The following is a 17938-nucleotide window of genomic DNA, read 5'->3' on the forward strand; positions in this document are numbered from 1 at the left end:
ACTCTATAACGTGATCTCAGCGGCCGTGCCCGCTCTGGAGCTATGCTGCCTCAACATGGACAAGCTGGTTCAGCTGTCTGCCCTAGTGACCCCTCACAGGGTATGTCCCCTGGGGCTCTGCTTCTGAAGCCCCAGGAGGTGCTGGTCAGAGGACTTGCATAGTCAGTCCACCTAAGACCTCTGGGGAGGGGCTACAGTGGAGCCTACTGGGTGGACAGGAAGTGGAGGACACGGGCACGTTTGCTTTTTGACTTTTGGTCTCCGTTTTCCCTTCTTTTTTCTTTTTAAATTGTTATTTATTGGCTGTGCTGGGTTTTCGTTGCTGGGTGTGGGTTTTCTCTAGTTGTGGCAAGTGGAGGATACGCTCTCTTTGTGGCATGCAGGCTTTTCTTTGCAGTGGCTTCTCTTGCTGCAGGGCACGGGCTCTAGGGCATGCAGGCTTCGGTAGTTGTGGTGCCTGGGCTCAGAAGTTGCGGCTCCTGGGTTCCAGAGTGAGGGGGCTCAATAGCTGGAGTGCATGGGCTTAGTTGCCCCAAGGTATGTGGGATCTTCCTGGACCAGGGATGGAACCATGTCCCCTGCACTGGCAGATGGATTCTTAACCACTGGACCACCAGGGAAGTCCTCCTTTTTCCCTTCTTGACACATGTTCCTTACAAGAACGTCCCTTCCCCACACATAAGCAAGAGGTTAGGGTGGGATTGACAACCCTCAGCTCCAGGGGTGGGTTCTGAAGGGCTTAAGCCCAGCAAGGTCTCATCCGTCTGGCAGAGTGAGTGGCAAAGTACTGAGTTTATGATTCAACCCCATCCAATCAGAGTGACCAACAGGACTTTTGCCTGGGAATGTTGGACTCCAGCCCCTTTTTTTCTCTGGATAATAAAACATATGGATGCGCTGTGACTGTGAGATGCACTGGCCTGAGGTCAGAGACCACCCTCAGATGAGGGCAGGGCAGGGAAAGCTAGAGAAATGGAGCCAGAATTCTATGGACATTGAAGCTTCTGGATCAAGCTGTACTTGAAGCCCGTCTTAACAAAGTCCATAAATTACCATTTCCATGTGGACCACAGAACATTTTGCTACTTGCAACTGAAACAAAAATCTAAACCTCCCAGAGACCCCTCCTTAAACTAGACACTAGATAGCTGTGTTGCCATTCAAAATCTGTCACAATTAGCTTTAGACCTAGGCACTGAACAGTCAGAACAGACTGCAGGCCATGGCAATGGGCCTGGGTCATGGAGGACCCTGCTGGACTGTAGGGAGGTCTGGGGCACTCTGCGAAGGGGTTGAGCCAGGAGGCACATAGAGAAGCCACTATGTACCAGCTTGGCACAGGAGGATTTTGATATTTTAATAACCAGTGCAGCTGGGTGGTACAAACTAACTGAACACAGGTCCTTACAAGGTCCCATGGCTGATGCTGAAATGTGAAGTGAAAATTCAAGCAAAACAGGGAGAAAGGCCTAGGATGAGCAAGCGATGTCCAAGGCAACCCAGGGCATAAGAGACAAGGGTGGGTGGTGGCTGGGGCAGGCCAGAGGCTTAGGTGGTGGACTTCCTCTTCAAGGCGTCCTTAGTTTCAGCCTTGTTCTCCTCTGCCCCCTTGTAGACAACCCTGGAGTTTAACCTGGAGCTCCTCCAAGACACGGTCCCAGAGTGGCTGAAGGCCCTGCTGTCGGAGGGGGTGCTGTAGGTGTAGTAAGATTCTAAGCCAATGATGCTGTTGATCTTCCAGCGGAGGAAATTGCAAAACTTCACCATGTAGGGCGACAGAAGGCAGCAGATGATGTAGAGAATCACCAGGCCGACAAACAGGCTGGCTGACACCTGCAGCAAATGGGTCAACAGGCAATGGTAGGCGGTCTCTGTGGGGGAGGTGGGGTGGGGGGGTACCCCTCCACCGGGCAGGGCAGGGCAGCCACTTACCAGGAGGATGAGGAAGGCGCGCCTGGCGCTGAGCGGGAGCCCATGGATGTGCAGCAGAAAGGTGAGCTGGTAGTCGCAATAGGTGCTCTCATCCACACCTCTGGTGGGGAAGGGGGTCAGGATGGGGTGGGGAGGAGGTGGGCACCTCCCCCAGGAAGCCCCCGATCCCACCTCAGCTGTGTGTGTGCCTCACCTATTGCTCACCAACACCTTGAAGAAGAATTCAGGGGCAAAGATGCTGTGGGGAATGGTGTCATGGCACGGTGAGTTCTCCAGACATAGCCACCTGGGGGAGCAAGTTCAGGCGCTTGTGGCGCCTAGCGTGTGACAACCCCTGATCTTCCCCTCTGCCCCACAAGTTCTGGATGAGCACTAACTCGGTGCAACCTCCTCCCTCCCTCCCTGATTCACGCCTTCACTCATTCAGCTGGTAAGGCTGACTGACCCCCTACCGGGAGACAAGCTGTTCGTTTCTCCATCCTTTTCCTCCCTTCTTTAGGGGAGTTGTCAATTCCTCCGTTACTATGTATTCATCTAGATTACGGATTGTATACCTATGATGTGCCAATTCCTCATTTATTCTTTGCTGCCTTTATTCCGTCATGGCACAAAGTCACATCTTCTTTTTTCACATAGTCAATAAATGCAAGTTGAATACTGACTAGGTGCCAGTCGGTTACTTTGTTTACTCATTCGTTTCCTTTATTTGCTTATGGCATCATTTTCTTTCATTCATTGAATCAAAAATAATTATTTATGCTTGGGAAATTCCATGGACAGAGGAGCCTGGCAGGCTACAGTCCACGGGGTGGCAGAGAGTCAGACACAACTTATGGACTGCTGCTGCTAAGTCACTTCAGTTGTGTCCGACTCTGTGCGACCCCATAGGCTAAACAACAACAAATATAAGCTTATATTCTGTCACTGTTCACTGTGTAATAAAAATTTTGAGAACTAAAAAATAAATAGCTACTGAGGCCCTATATGCTAATTTTTTTTTCTTCTCCTGGCTGCGCCACACAGCTTGCAGGATCTTAGTTCCCCAACCAGGAATCAAGCCCAGGCTCCCAGCAGTGGAAGCATAAAGTCCTAACCACTGGACCGCCAGGGAATTCCTGCTGTATGCTAACTTATTACTTCATTGTTTTATTCATTCATTGATATCTCCATTCAAAGGTCAATAAGTGCCTACAAAGAATGAATGAATTTGTTCATTGTCTCATTCAACAAATACTATCTATTCTGGACCTGGATTTATAAGACAGACAGACTCCACAGGAGACAGTGACAGCTCAGAGTGGTCAGGGTGAGAACAGAGAAGGTACAGGAGGATGCGAGAGCCAACTGTCCCACCTAGAACAGTCAGAAAAGTCCTCCTGGAGGAAGTGGCATCTGAACTAAGGTCTGAAGAAGAATTAAGGGGGACCAGTCCTGCAGACAGAGGGTCCAGTTTGCATAAAGGTCAAAGTCAGTCTCATTCGAGGAACACAAAAACAGTCAGTGTAGCTTGAGGACCAAGGAGTCTCCCAGAGGCAGAATGGATGGAAAGGCCGGATAGATGCGGGCAGGTGGGGGCAAAGGGGGCCTGCATTCGACCCAGGCACTCACTCGATGCCTAAACTGTTGTGGGACATGATGTTGAAGGCCAGGTCCTCGGTGGTCGTTGTGTTCTCCGTAGTCCAGATGAGGCTGCCAGTCCTGCGCAGGCAGGGGTAACCTCAGTAGTGGACCGAGGCCCCAAAAGGAGGCGGGGAAGGGGACGGGGATTGGGTGGGTGGAGCCTCATGCCACAGGAGGGCTAGAGTTTGCAGAAGCCTGGGAGCTGCGCCGTGGGCGGGGCCTGGTGGGTGGGGCTTGCAGCCCAAGTTTGGTCTGTGGCTGGGCAGCTGGAGGGGGCCTGCAGGGGAAGAAGGGCCAATTATGGGCCTGGTCCCACAGGGATTACTTGTCCAGAGGGCTGTTGAAGCGGTAGATTTCCTCCTCGCTGTATTCCTTGATGGTGTCAAGGGTGGGCCCGCCGCCCACCACCTTCAGCACGTAGCTGTGGGGAGCAGAGGTTCGAAGGGGCTGTCTGGAGTCCTGCCTCACCTCTACCATCCCCTTTTCTCCGCGCCCCCACCCCCAGTCCCTTGCCCCCAGCCCACTCCCGTCAGCCGCTGGCTTGGCCCCCACTTTACCTGCCCTGAAAACTGCCAGAATCGCCCGTCACCAAATCTTGGATCAAGAAGAATGGGTAGAAGACTGTGGGGTCGGAGGGGTGGAGACCGGGAGGAGAAATGAGAGAGGGGAAGGAGGAGAGATGAAAGGACCCAAAGGAAGAGCAGAGAATGGGTGGGGGCAGTGAGCGGGCAGGCAGGAAGGGCCGGGGAGGGCAAAGGAGAGGGCGCTGGACACCCACTGTCCCGGAAGAGAAAGCAGGGCATCTCCGGGTCCACTTTGACGCAGTCGAAGTAGTGTTTGTTCTGCACGCGGTTGTATTGCAGCGTGTAGGTGATGTCCAAGGCCAGGCGCTTGCCTGGCGGGCAGCCGATAAGCACTGGCACCATCAGGTTGCTCTGAGGGAGAGGAGAAAAGCCTGGTTCTGGGGGTCCGGCAGGAGGGACACCCCTCCTCCCCCACACACCACCACTACCTGCCAGGCTCACCCTCACTAGAGGGCCAAGCTGGTTATTATTATTACGGTTAAAACAATAGAAACAGCAAGCGCTTGCATAGCTCTTACTGTGCATGAGGCACGGAGGGATTCTGCACAGAGTTTTACATATTCGAGTTCCTTTACTCCTCAAAACAACCTTGCGTAATATAGACCATTAACAGCTCCATTTAACGAGATGGCAAAAGTGAGGCACAGAGAAGTCAAGTCACTTATTAATTAGCCAAAGTCACACGGCTGGGAATGTGGTAGAGTCGGAATTCAAACTGAGTCAGGTGGCTACCAACTGCCTTCAGAATAAGACATACAAGGTGGGGGAGGGGAAAAAAAAAAAAAGAATAAGACATACAAAACCACTAACACCTACGCCTATGAAGCAGCCAGCTGCTGTGTGTGTTAGTCATTCAGTCGTGTCAGACTCTTTGCGACCGCATGGACTGTAGCCAGCCAGGCTCTTCTGTCCATGGGATTTCCCAGGCAAGAATACTGGAGTGGGTTGCCATTTCCTCCTCCAGGGGATCTTCCCAACTTGGGGATCAAACTTAGGTCTTCTGCATTGCAGGCAGATTCTTTATAGTCTGAGCCAACAGGGAAGTCCCGGCTCCTAATTGGACTTTAATTGGCTGAAGCTGAGGGAATTCCCTGGTGGTCCAGTGGTTAGGACTCTGATTTCACTGCCAAGGATCCGGGTTCAATTCCTGGTTGGGGAACTAAGATCCTACAAGCCTGCATAGCCAAAAAATAAGACAATGAAGAGCTGAGGTGGAGCCTGATTTCCTAAACAGTAGGCTTGGGGGAAGCATGGGATACGTGAGGGAGGTAGGGCCCAGGATGGGAGTTCAGTATCTTGGGAATGAAAGGTTCCTGGCCCATTCTGGGGTTAGGGCCCAAGGATTTCACCCCATTGTCAGAAGGACATGGGCATCTAGAGACTGCAATCTGGGCTTGCTGGCTTCTGTGGAGAGGAGTTTTGGCCACAGAGCATAAGCCAAAGACTTTACACCTATCAGCCACTGAATCACTGGGAAGATTTCTCAGATTCAATCTATCCACAATCCACCTCTGTTCATGGCATTCCATCCCTCAATGTTCAAGCTAAAAAGCCTTGGTTTCATCCTGGAAACCTCTCTTTCTCTCAACCCCACATTCAGAAATCCTGTTGTCTCTAGAGTTCATGATGGAGCCACTTTCTTCCCCCAACTCTTCTGCCCTACTCGGGCTGGCCCAACCTTCTTTTCCCCATGGTCTCCCTGCTCCTGTGTCTCCCCTCCAGGCTGTCCCACACTTGCAACCAGAGGGACTCTGAAACTTGAGTCACTCTTCTGCTCAGATGCCTCCTATGTGACCTGCCCAACACTTCTGCAACCTCATCTCTCTCCACCGTCCTCCTTGTACACCCTGCTCCAGCCACGCTTGCTCCTTGCTATTCCTTTTGTCTAAGACAGGAAACATACTCCCATCTCCAGGCCTCTGTTATCTGTCCCCTCTCACTGGCATGCCTTCTGATAAACAACCACATGCTCACTTCTTCCCCTCCTTCAAGTCTTTGCTCAAATGTTTCCTCCTCAGCCAGGTCTTCCCCGAGCCATCCTATGGAAAAGGCTTCCCTATCTATGCCTCTTGCCTGCTTCTTTTTCTCCTAGTGCACATCACCTCTTAACATACAGTATCTTGGGGCTTCCCTGGTGGCTCAGTGGTTAAGAATCCACCTGCCAATGCAGGATACATGGGTTCGATCCCCGATCCGGGAAGATCCCACAAGCCTCGGAGCAACTAAGCCCAAGTGCCACAACTATTGAACCTGTGCTCTGGAGCCCAGGAGTCACAACTACTGAGCCCAAGTGCTGCAACTACTGAAGCGCACATGCCTAGAACATGTGTCTTGCAACAAGAGAAGCCACTGCAATGAGAAGCCCATGCACCACAGTGAAGAGTAGCCCCCACTCGCTGCAACTAGAGAAAGCCTGCACATAGCAAGGAACACTCAGTGCAACCAAAGAGAAAAAAAAAAATTATTTTTGCAAAAAGCTACAATAAAAAAAGAGTAGATGCTTTTTAAAAAATCATTGACTTTTTAAAAACAATCTTTAGGCAGGTATCATGGTCAGATAGATAGATAGATAAGTGGATATATATTGGGATACACACACAGACACACACACATATACACAGTGAAAATTTCACTTCCATTCCTGTCCTCCAACTGTCCTGACTCTTCCCTAATCAACCAGTAAAGAAAGAAAGTGAAGTTACTCAGTCGTGTCCGACTCTTTGCGACCCCAAGGACTGTAGCCTGCCAGGCTCCTCTGTCCATGGGATCTACAGTCCATGGGATTTTCCAGGCAAGAATACTGGAGTGGGTTGCCATTTCCTTCTTCAGGGGTTCTTCCTGACCCAGGGATCGAACCCGGATCTCCTGAACTGCAGGCAGACTCTTTACCATCTAAGCCACCAGGGAAGGGCTCATTCAACCAGTAGGGAACCATTATGAATACTTTCTTGCCCTTTTCCCCATAGTTTCTTCATGAAAATAAAAGCAAACGTGAATATATGTTATCAAGTAACCTCTTTCATGCTATCATTTCGTATACACTGTTGCAGTATGTGGAGATCTCTGCCCCCTTGCTCTTGTTTTTCTCTTTTCTCTCTCTCTCTCTTTTTTTTGGCCACACCATGATGCTTGTGGGCTTTAGTTCCCCAACCAGGGATTGAACCTGGGCCACAAGAGTGAAAGCACTGACTCCTAACCACTGGACAACCAGGGAATTCACACCCCCCCACACACACCCACACCCTGTTCTTTTTAAATAGCTGCATAGTTTTCCACTGCATGGATGTACCACCCTTTATTTAACCACTTTCCTAGTAATGAACATTTAGAATGTCTCCAAGTCTTTTGCAGTAACTGTGTGCTGCAGATCAGATTCCTGGAAGGGATCTCCTGGGCCCAAATAGATATTAACTGACTTTCTGGGGTTATGATGAAGAGGAAAATAGTGTGCACTACTAAGTTTAGCAGGAAACAGTTATTGGGCTGTGGTCACTCTTCCCTGCATTTGACCCTGAATATCCCATGTAATCCAAGGAGTTGGGAGCTGTTACAAGTCCCTTTTTTAAATTGCCCTGGGTCATAGCAACTCGGGCTTCCCAGGTGGCACTAGTAAAGAACCCACATGCCAATGCAGGTGACATGAGAGACAAGGGTTTTCTCCCTGGGCTGGCTGGGAAGATCCCCTGGAGGAGGGCATGGCAACCCACTCCAGTATTCTTGCCTGGAGAATATCATGAACAGAGGAGTCTGGCAGTCTACAGTCCATGGGGTCGCAAAGGGTCGGACATGACTGGAGCGACTTAGCATGCATGCATACTAACCCAGGAAAGAGAAGCACCAGGGTCTGTCTCCTGGAGAGTGGGCAGGGAAGTGGGTGAGAACAAGGCCTCCTCTACCACTTGTCAGCTCCGGGGGTTACTCAGAGCAGATGTCTGCATCTCTCAGAGCCTCACTGTCTGCCTCCATAGCAGGTGAAGAACCAAGGACCCAAAGGCTTGAACAAAGAACGTGTGAGCAGGCAAAGGAAGAGCAAGGCATGAAAGGAGAGCCAAGCTTGTTCATGTGTCACCTTTGGACCAGTTGGAAAAACAAGCCCTGTGTCACAGATACTTAACTTCCCCTAGAAGAAAAGCATCAGAAGGAACACACAAATTTGTGTACAATCTATGCAATGCAGCACTTTCTGAAAACATGAATGGATTAAAGGAGGGAGGGGGTGGCTGGGTGAGGTAAATGATAAAAATGAATGAGAAAGAAAAAATTAGGAAGGCATTCTTGGGATTCCCAGCTAGAGCCCTCAGATTCCACCCTGTTGAGAATGACCCAAACCCTTCCCTCCCAGCACAAGGCCCAGGACCCCAAGTCCAATACTTGCATACGAAGCCCCTGGTTCGTGTTCTGGAAGCAGTGCCCAGACGAGCCCAACACCTGCGAGTAGGAGCAGAAGATGAGATGGGACCCCATGGCTTAGTCCTTCCCCTCATCGGCGTCCCTGCCCTCCAGGCTTGGACCACACACCTTGACGAGCATGGAGGTCTTCATGAGGTGATGTCCACTAATGCCCTGGTCAAAGCAAGACCTTTTATCACTGAGCGTGACCTGGGGGTGGAGGCAGAAATGAAGGGGTCAGTAGGCCAGCGGGACGACACAGGCACTGTTCAAATAACCGCGGGCTTCTAACAGGTCCACTGCACCAGTAGCTCCGCCATCACCTCAATGCCTCTTCTCCACCTGGTCTCACCCAGAAAAGCACCGAGTTGCGATTAACAAGGACCTTCTCCTTCACCACCGCCTCAATGCAGTCGGGGTCCGCCAGCACCACAGCCAGATCCAACGGGTTCAGCACCTGGAAGGAGGGGCCTGCTTGGAGCAGAGGGCGGGGTTAAGGCTGGGGCGTGACCCAGTCGAATCCCCGCCCCTCGGTACCACCCAGGCCCCGCCCACAGACCGTGCTGGATTCCCGGCTTCCGGGCGGTCAGGAAGACTGAGAAGTTGTAGCTGGTACCCTTGTCCAGGAAGATGCGCTCGGGCAGCTCGTTCTCGGCCTTGAGGTCGTAGATTTTTTCGTAGCTGGTCATGTCAACGTGCACACTGCCTGCATTCCGCCAGTTGCTGGCCAGGTAGAAGTAGTAATCCTAGGCGACGGGGTGCGGCGCAAAGTCAGTGCCCGGACAGGGGGACGGTGAGGGGGAGAACCGGGCTCGGCCCCTTCCCCCGACTCGCCACCCTCTTCACGCACCTGGTCCTGCTTCTTGTTCTTCCACCAGCGCCAGGTGGAGTCGTGAACTGGGTCCGCGTATGGCTGCAGGAATCGAGGCACCGAGGGGACGGGTGGGTATGTCAAGGGGTGTGCCCAGGCAGGCAGTGTCCCCAGCCTCAGTCCCAGCCCCTGACCCAAACTGAAAGACACACCCAAGCCCGGCTTTCGGCCTGACCGCCCACCCCTGCCCTCAGCCCAAAGCCATCTCTTCTGAGCCGAGCTTGATCCCCTCCTCGGCCCCCCTTCAGCCTCGCAAGCACCGAGGCGGCTCTGCTCTGCTCCGCCCTCCGCCGCGGTTCTCCCTCCCGCGTAGAAGCCCCTGCGATACCGCCTCAGGCAGGACCCGGCCCGGACGGCGCCCACCTTGTCGTACTTCGAGTGCAGCTTGAGCAGGTAGTAGACGAGGCCCTGATAGACAGCCAGCGAGTTCTCGCTGTGGAAGCCCCAGGGCTCCCAGACGCGCGGCGGCTGGGCGCGGTAGCGCTCCTGGCGCGTGTAGATCTGTGGGCTGGGCAGCTCCCGCAGACGCATCACCGTGAAGGGGCAGAAGTTGGAGAAGGACAGCGTCAGGTGGCTCCTGAGCGGCGGTAGTGGATGACGGAAGCTGACTTTCCCGGGATCCGCGCACCAGGAACCTCCGCGGGCCTGCTTCCCACCCCTACGCTGCTGGCTACGCAAGGCTGATCCTGACCTACGCCGCAATCCCTGACCTTCCTCCTCAGGTTCAGCCCCTGGACATATTCATCTGCTTGTCCCTCGACCCCTCAGAACAGAGTCCTGGACCTCATCCTATACTCTCCCCGGCCCCCCCACCCTTAGTCAACCTTCTAAGGGTTCTTCCACCTCACTCCTCCACCACTCCCAGCTGCCTCCCTGGGCTCCTCTGCAGGTGAGCAGAAGGATGTAAAATCTGACCATGAAGTTCAAGTTCCTCCCTTTGACCACCAGGGTCACCTTTTCCGCCTGGTCTCCAGGGCACTTCATTGGCAACGCATTCTATCCATACTACACTTCCTCTCAGTTCTTGATCACCCAGTCTCCTTTTCACTGGGCACAAGTGGTTCCCCCTGTCTGGAACACCCTTCTCCATCTACCACCTCATCAGTTCTCCTCACCCTTCATGCACCTCTCCTTGTGGAAGCCCTCCCTGATGCACCTTGCCCCCAGGCTGCGTTAGACCCCTCCTGCTTTGAGCCCAAAGGTTGTCACTGGGGATGGCTTGGTCTCCCCTCCCCCCCACCCCAGAATGGGAGCTTCAGATGGCAGTGCCTAAGGCTGTCTGTCTCTATGGTTCAGTATCTTCTCACCCTTGCCGCTCCAAGACATAGCCGTCACTGATCTGCTGGTACATCAGTAGCTGCTCCACGGGCATAAGCCTCTTAACAAGCCTGCCCTGCTGGTTGTCTATCAGGTACACCAGCTGCAGTGGGAAGGCATGGGCCACATGAGCTGGTGTCAGCCACCCTGCAGCTCCCCCATGTCTTCCCAGTGCCATCCCCCCACCTTGGTACCTGGTACAGTTTTTTGTCTTCGTAGAAGAGGGTGACCATGGTCTCATTGGTGGCGTAGAGAGAGGACTGCTGAAGAACCTGGAGGTTGATGTACACCTCCCAGGCCTTGGACGGGAATAGCTGGTACACCTGGTAGCTGCCCTCCAGGAGGTACCAGATCTGGGGGTATGACAGCCGGGTGTGTGTGTGTGAGGCCCATGGGCACTGTGACCCCCACCCCTCCCTCTGAGGGGTAAAGACCCCATTCCCTGAGGGGTGAGTCTTGGGTGCTCACCTCCAGCTGGGACCAGGTGAGCCATCTTTCTACTTCTCAGACCCAACCACCTCTGCTTCCAGCCCTCACTCCACATGATAAATTTCTTCAATGTTTCAGTCTGCTTGAGCTTTTATTACTTGCAATGTAACCATTCCTAATATACACACTGCCTGAAGGCTGGGGATCTGAGGGCTAAGCCCTTTTTTTCCCTTCTCACTCTTTTTAAGATTCTTTTGTAATGTGGACCATTTGTTATTGAGTTTGTTACAATACTGCTTTTGTTTTCTGTTTTGGTTTTTTCGCCCTGAGACATGTGGGATCTCAGCTCCCCGACCAGGGATCGAACCCACACCTGCTGCAATGAAAGGTGAAGTCCTAACCACTGGATCGCCAGGGAAGTCTCCCTTCTCGCTCTTTGCACCCTTCAGGGTCTCAGCATCCCCTTGGCCTCAGTTTCCCACCTCTGTACTGATGCCCACCCTCCCACCCGCTAACACATTTGGCTGTAGACCAAACCTCCTCCTTAGCCTCAGCTTGGAAGATTCTCTCCAGCCTCCAGCACAGCCCCCCTCCATGTGGCCTTCTCTATGAAGCCCTCCCTGACGCATATACCCCCAGACAGGGTCTGAACTTCCATAGGTGCTGTTTTCCCCACTGCAGCCTTGGCTGCCCTGAACTGTCACTGTCTGGGAATGAATCCATCCTCCCAACTGGGCTGGGACCCTGTGAGGGCAGGGCCCACAGCTGCCTCATTGGCCACTGTGTCTCCAGCACTGGATCGGGTGTGCTGAGCTGCATGGCGGAATGAAAGAGGGCCCCCTATGGACATCCCTTCATGACTCTGAGCACAGGCCCTTTACCCTGCTGAGTAACTTTGGAAAAGACACATCCTTTTTGAGTTTGAGGGTTCTCAGCTATAAATGGAGCTTCTGCTGCCCTTCCATTCCCCAGGGTCCCTGAGAATGTTCCCTCTCCTGGGCCCTTTTACCCTGACGGGGGTGGGGGGAGAAGGGAGACCCCTGGGCTTCGGGGCTGGGCAGAAAGGAAGTGGGGAGAGGGGCAGGGCAGTCCACCTCCTCGTTCTCGGTGACAATGGCCATGTCCCCTTGGAACGAGTTCACCAGGTACTTGATGGACAGCTCCTTGGGGAAGTCCGCCAGGTAAATGAAGTTTTCACTGTTAAAACTGAATGGGCAGAGGTGGGAGGTCAGCACACCCAGGTGAGGCCCAGAGAATATCTGCTTCCCTGACTAGTCCTGACATGCCACTGCGGGAACCATCTACTCACTTCTCCACCAGCCTGGTGAGAACACACAAAGGAAGCCTGGGACTCTAGTTTCTGCCCCCACCTCCAAACCCTCTGGCTGACCTGCCCATCTGTAAACAGGAGCTTTCGACCAAACTGGCAGTTTGCCAACACCCCACAGAGTTGGCTCTGGGTCCTTCAGCTTCCTGAAGGGTGAAAAGCATCCTACCCTCTCCCCGGGCCATGTCCCTCTATTGCTCACACAGGTTGGGTCCTCATAGCAGGTTTCATTTAAGAAAGGATTCCCACCACTGGGACTTTCCTGGTGGTCCAGTGGTTAAGAATCCGCCTGCCAATACAGAGGCTGTGAGTTCAGTCCCATATGCTGCAGAGCAACTAAGCCTGTGCACCACAGCTAATGAGGCCAGTGCCTCAGCTATTGAAACCCTCATGCCTAAAGCCTGAGCTCTGCAACAAGAGAAGCCACTGCAATGAGAAGCCCGTGCACCATGACGAAGAATAGCCCCTGCTCTCTGCAAATAGAGAAAAGTCCGTGCACAGCAAGCGAGACCCAGTGGAGCCAAAAACAAATAAGGATAAACCGTTGTTGTTGTTCTTGTTTTTTTAAAAAAAGGACTCCCAGCTTTAAAATATCAGCTTCCCCTATTCTATCTCTGCCCACCCCAGCCCATGTTTTCCCCCATGATGGTTCTGATCACTTCTGGCCTTGGGCATACACACCCTGAAAACTTGGTGACTTCAGAAAGGAGCCCCACCCTACGTGGGGCTGGGGAGGCCAGCTCCATACCTCTGGAGGAGGAAGTTGCCCCAGATGAGCAGCAGGTTGTTATACGGGTTGTAGGACATGCCCTTGGGGACCATCGGAAATTTGGTATAGGACTCTGTCCCTAGAATCATCAGGAACTCCAGGCCTCGAGCTGGCAGGGGCACAGGCAAAGTGGACAGAGCAGTGAGGTGGGGTTGCTTGGGCCTCTCCTGGCACCCACCCACTTTTTCAGCCCCCTCTGCCTTCCCCTCCTACCGTCAGGGATGAATTCTGGGATGGTGTAGAGGACAACCAGGTGATCATTGACTACAGGTGGGGAAGACACAGCAAAATCTCCTGAGACCCTGAGCTTTCAAGACCTGCAACTGAGCAGGTCCCCAGCTCCCCAACGCCTCCAACCCCATCCCAACAGCTTCCCATTTCGGCCCACTGTTGTTGCTGTTGTTTAGTTGCTAAGGCGTGTCCAGCTCTGCGACCCCATGGGCTGTAGCCCGCCAGGCTCCTTAGTCCTTATAATTTCTCCATGTGAATTATAAAAAGGCACTTCCTCTAAGAGGATACAGTCCTGTGAGGGCAGAGGACTTGATTCCTTGGCTGGGGAGCTCCAGACACAGCCTAAACAACTGTACATGCACACCTGCTAAGTTGCTTCAGGAGTATCCAAACCTATGGACTGTAGCCCTAGGGGCTTCTCTGTCTGGGCTGCCATGCCCTCCTCCGGGGGATCTTTCCAAACCCATGTCTCTTACTGTCTCCTGCATTGGCAGGTGGGTTCTTTACCACCAGTACCACCTGGGAAGCCCTAAACAACTGTACACGGCAGCCCTATTCTCACTCCATCAGCTCACATCAAATCTTATTGTGAGCCACAAGGCCCTCCCAGGTCTCGCATTGCTCATGCTTCCAATCTCCCTCCTTCCCCTTCCCCCTCGGCTCCAGTCTCATCGACTTCCTCTCAGTTTTCCCAGGCCACTCGGCCTGTTCACCGCCGCCCCGACCTAGCAGTGGCAGGAGCCACATTTCCTTTCTGCTATCTGTTGAGCACAGATGCCACAAGATGGAGCAGCAGTTCATAACCCCATCTCCTGCCCCTTCCCGCTTAGCAGCCCCCAGTGGTGCCCCAATTACCCAGGTCATAGCTGACCACCTGGAAATACTTCGAGGAGGTAGGGCCTACAATCTCCACCAGCATCAGTAGATTGTAGTCACCAGCAACGAATACAGCCCAGGTGATGGAGCAGTTGACAACTGGGGAGGGAAGGCAGAAGTCCAGAAAAGACCCCCAGCCCCGTCCCCCTCCATGGTCTCTGTGACTGCCAGGCTGATCCTGGTGACTCTCCACCCATCCCCAGAAACTGCCCATCTTTTCCCGTGGCCTCTCCCACCCTTCCCTGCTCTCCCACATCCCCAGTTGCCCCCCAACCCTCCCAAGCCCACCCTATTCCCCACCCCCGCAGACCCATGTGGGAGTGGGATACCTAGAATTGCACTGCACACGGACCGATTCCTGGGCAGCAACTTGAAGGACACGAGGCCATCTGAGGAGCAGAGCAGGTCAATGCTCAGGCCCTTCCCAGCCCATCTGGCACCCCACCACATCAGCTCTTCAGTTATCCAGGGTTGAATACCTGTGCCTCCTTCTTAGCCCTGGGGCAGCTCTCCCCCAACTGGCCTTTCTGTCCATTCACAACTGGCCTATCAGAATATGTCTGCCTGCTGGTCACAGTACTTGGCTCAGATCTGAGCACATGACCCAGAAATGGGCCAATCAGAGTGAACCCTGGGATTTGTGCTAAGGCCAGTGGGGAAAGAGTGCTGTCAGGGGTGACTCAAACCAGTGGGAGATGTGAGCCCCAAGTTCCTGGATGCCATCTCTAACCCCTGTGAAGGGAGTATCTATCTGAAAATGAGGCCAAATTATAGGGCTAATAATGATAAACCCTTGAATAGGACTCACCATGTCCCTAGTGCTCTTAAGACCTTCACATATGTCAACTTATTTAACCTTGATATCAACACGATGATGTGGGTATTAGTATTCTCAGCCCCATTTTGCAAATGAGGATAAGTGCCCGAAAAGAGAGGTTGAGTTACCTGTCCAAAGCCACAGGTGACTTGAGTTGGGTGTGTTAGAGCAGTCTCTCCCCTGAACCCACACTATAATCCCTAGGCTATACTCCCTTGCCAAGGGATAGTCCTGACGATTCACCCTGCAAGCCCTGGATCCAGCTATGCCTGATGCTGCATCTGGGTCTTTTCATCTATATAAGTCTACACATTTTCTACGCTTAAATGATTTTTGAATTGGGCTTCTGCCCTTTGAAACCAAACACATTGTGAAAGATACCTAACCACTCCCCCCTCCCACCAAGCCCCACCACTACAAAGGCATAAACCCATCTCGACTCATAGCCTGGGACCCCTCCTGAAGGAATATGGTGAGGGGTGAGGGCCTGGGGTCAGAACTCTTAGGGAGTGAGAGGGTCCTGAGGGGTCTCTTGGGCTGCTGGAGACTCCCAACCTTACCTGTGATGGTCCCAAAGTGGACGTAACCTTCGTTCTTGCCAGTGGTGAGGGCCATCACGTACTCGGAGCCATTGCTATGGAAATGCACGGGGCACAACCTCTTGATGCACTCGTTAGCCAGGACTCGAACCCATCTCTCTGTGGGGGCCAGCATAGACACTTGAGCCTGGGACCTTGAGTCCCCAGATCCAACTGTGCCTGAAACCAACATGCTCCTTAGTTTTCTAGCTGTCTAAGCCAATAAACACCCCTTTCTTTGACTTACGTCTATTCTAACCTGGTTCTTCCCACTGTCAAAGTTCCCTAAGAAAGAAAGTGAGAAAAATAAAGCCTTTGGGAACACTCACTAATGAAATAGGGGTTATAGTGTAAGTTTCTGTGATCCTGTAAGTTCACATCGCTCATTTACATGGGGAGGGGCAGGGGGGTAAGAAGAACTAGGGCTTTGATATCATTTAAAAGATGAGGCCAAATCCAAAGTCTCTCTTAGGATTTCCCTGGTGGTCCAGTGGCTAAGGTTCTGCAGTTCCAAAGCAGAGGGGCTGGGTTTGACCCCCGGTCAGGGAACTAAACCCCACATGCCACAACTAAGAGTTCACATGTCTCAACTAAAGATCCCATGTGCTGAAACTAGGACCTGACGCAGCCAAATAAATAAATTAAAAATTAAGTCTCTCTTTTCCTCCCTGATCAATCTCCTTCATGGCTCTGCCTTTCCAACAGCCCGTCCCTGATTCTCTCTTTGCCTGACTTCCTGCCCCTCCCCAGCGCCCCACACTTCTCGCTTGGTGTGCATCTCTCTCTGGTAAGTCTTTGACCCTCTATGCGCCTTTGCATATGAGTGAGCATGCACGTGTCTCTCTTTCTCTCTGCTCCCTCCCTTCACTCTCAGGTCTCTCTCTGCCCTTAGTGGGTTCAAGACTCCTGGGAAGGTCTGGATGAAAGCCTTGCCCCAATATACAGAGGGTAGGAGGAGGTGCCTGCAGGGTGGGAAGTGATGCTTCAGGAGCTTGGGAAGTCCCTCCTACATCCCCCTCTCCCCACCCATGGTAATTCCATTCCCAGGTGCCTCCAGTGATGGACTCACTGAAGCGCCCTCCCTGGGGCTCCAACAGGCAGGTCCCATGGCCTAAGATGCCCAGGACGCCCGGGTATGCGACCCCTCACCGCTGCCATGATTGCTCTCGTAGAGTGTGGTGTAGGCGCCTGTGAAATAGTAGATGAGCTGGTTCTGCCGGATGAAGAGGGTGCTCTCAGTGGCAATGGCATCGTAGATGGTGGCGGTGAAGCTGGCTTGGGGGCAGTAGAAGGAGCCTACCCAGCAACTGTCAATGCTCAACTGCAGGGGAGTGGAGCCAGTGGTGAGCAGGTGGCCTTGATCTCCACTCCCGTGTCCCGCCTTGGAGGGAGGCACCTGCTCTGACCACTGCTTGGGATGGACACATGTGGCTGCCCCCAGGGCCCCCTTCCTGCTCACCCTGCAGCAGCATCTTGGTGGCCAAACTTCCCCCAACAAACTTCCCCTGGAAGGAGGCGACCCAGGCCAGAGCCAGTGGGGGCTTGCTGTGCTCCCTGGAGTTGGGCAGTGCTCCATGTACTCATCGGGGCTCAGCATACCCGGTTCCCCAGGCCATAGTCAGGATTGTCCTCATGTGGATCCACAAGATTCCATGCTTGGCCTAAGGCACATTTTAATAATCCTATTCTGTACTTTTTATATTTATTTATTTTTGACTGCGCTGGGTCTTTGTTGCTGCCCGTGGGCTTTCTCTAGTTGTGGTGTGAGGGCTTCTCACTGCAGTGGCTTCTCTTGTTGCAGAGCACGGGCTCTAGAGCACGGGCTTCAGTAGTTGCGGCTCATGGGTTTGGTTGCCCCACGACATGTGGGATCTTCCCAGACCAGGGATCAAACCCATGTCCCCTGCACTGGCAGTTGGATTCTTAACCACTAGACCACCAGGGAAGTCCCTATCCTATTCTATTTGAACAACTGGACATCTGAACTCACCGACTAATCACTAACACTGGCAATATCATTAACAGTGGGAAAGCATCCAATGAAGGGCTCTTGCCTAAAAGATTGAGTATAACTTTAACCAAGCTTCTAGAACTTACTACCAGTTTATAGGCAATATAGGGTGTTGCAGATAGAATTTACATGTTGAAGCTCTATCCCCCAACATGAGTCTGTTGGGGCCTTAAAGGAGATAATTAAG

At 52.9% G+C, this 17938-nt stretch overlaps 1 protein-coding gene across 20 annotated transcripts in view; it reads right to left on the reverse strand.

Moving 5' to 3' along the window:
* Positions 1-1332: 1332 nt before the first annotated feature.
* Positions 1333-17938, reverse strand: part of CATSPERG (cation channel sperm associated auxiliary subunit gamma) — a 31768-nt gene continuing 15162 nt past the window's right edge. For 13 of the 20 annotated variants that reach the window (XM_043436830.1, XM_043436831.1, XM_043436827.1 and 10 more), the window contains 22 exons: positions 16890-17061; positions 15723-15860; positions 14675-14734; positions 14325-14444; positions 13452-13502; positions 13218-13347; positions 12237-12348; positions 10908-11066; positions 10704-10816; positions 9760-9973; positions 9376-9438; positions 9085-9271; positions 8878-8996; positions 8655-8735; positions 8508-8564; positions 4331-4487; positions 4110-4173; positions 3878-3973; positions 3541-3630; positions 2126-2218; positions 1933-2032; positions 1333-1833 (listed from right to left, as the gene is read on the reverse strand). In XM_043436830.1, coding sequence (XP_043292765.1) covers positions 1549-1833; positions 1933-2032; positions 2126-2218; positions 3541-3630; positions 3878-3973; positions 4110-4173; positions 4331-4487; positions 8508-8564; positions 8655-8735; positions 8878-8996; positions 9085-9271; positions 9376-9438; positions 9760-9973; positions 10704-10816; positions 10908-11066; positions 12237-12348; positions 13218-13347; positions 13452-13502; positions 14325-14444; positions 14675-14734; positions 15723-15860; positions 16890-17061 — 2661 coding nt within the window. In that variant the 3' untranslated portion in view covers positions 1333-1548. Of the gene's footprint in view, positions 1834-1932; positions 2033-2125; positions 2219-3540; positions 3974-4109; positions 4488-8507; positions 8565-8654; positions 8736-8877; positions 8997-9084; positions 9272-9375; positions 9439-9759; positions 9974-10703; positions 10817-10907; positions 11067-12236; positions 12349-13217; positions 13348-13451; positions 13503-14324; positions 14445-14674; positions 14735-15722; positions 15861-16889; positions 17062-17938 lie in introns of those variants that run through there. The other 7 variants (XM_043436835.1, XM_043436833.1, XM_043436836.1 and 4 more) reach the window with 7 other exon arrangements.

The sequence above is a fragment of the Cervus canadensis genome, chromosome 18, assembly GCF_019320065.1.
Source record: "Cervus canadensis isolate Bull #8, Minnesota chromosome 18, ASM1932006v1, whole genome shotgun sequence".
Taxonomy (NCBI): Eukaryota; Metazoa; Chordata; class Mammalia; order Artiodactyla; family Cervidae; genus Cervus; species Cervus canadensis.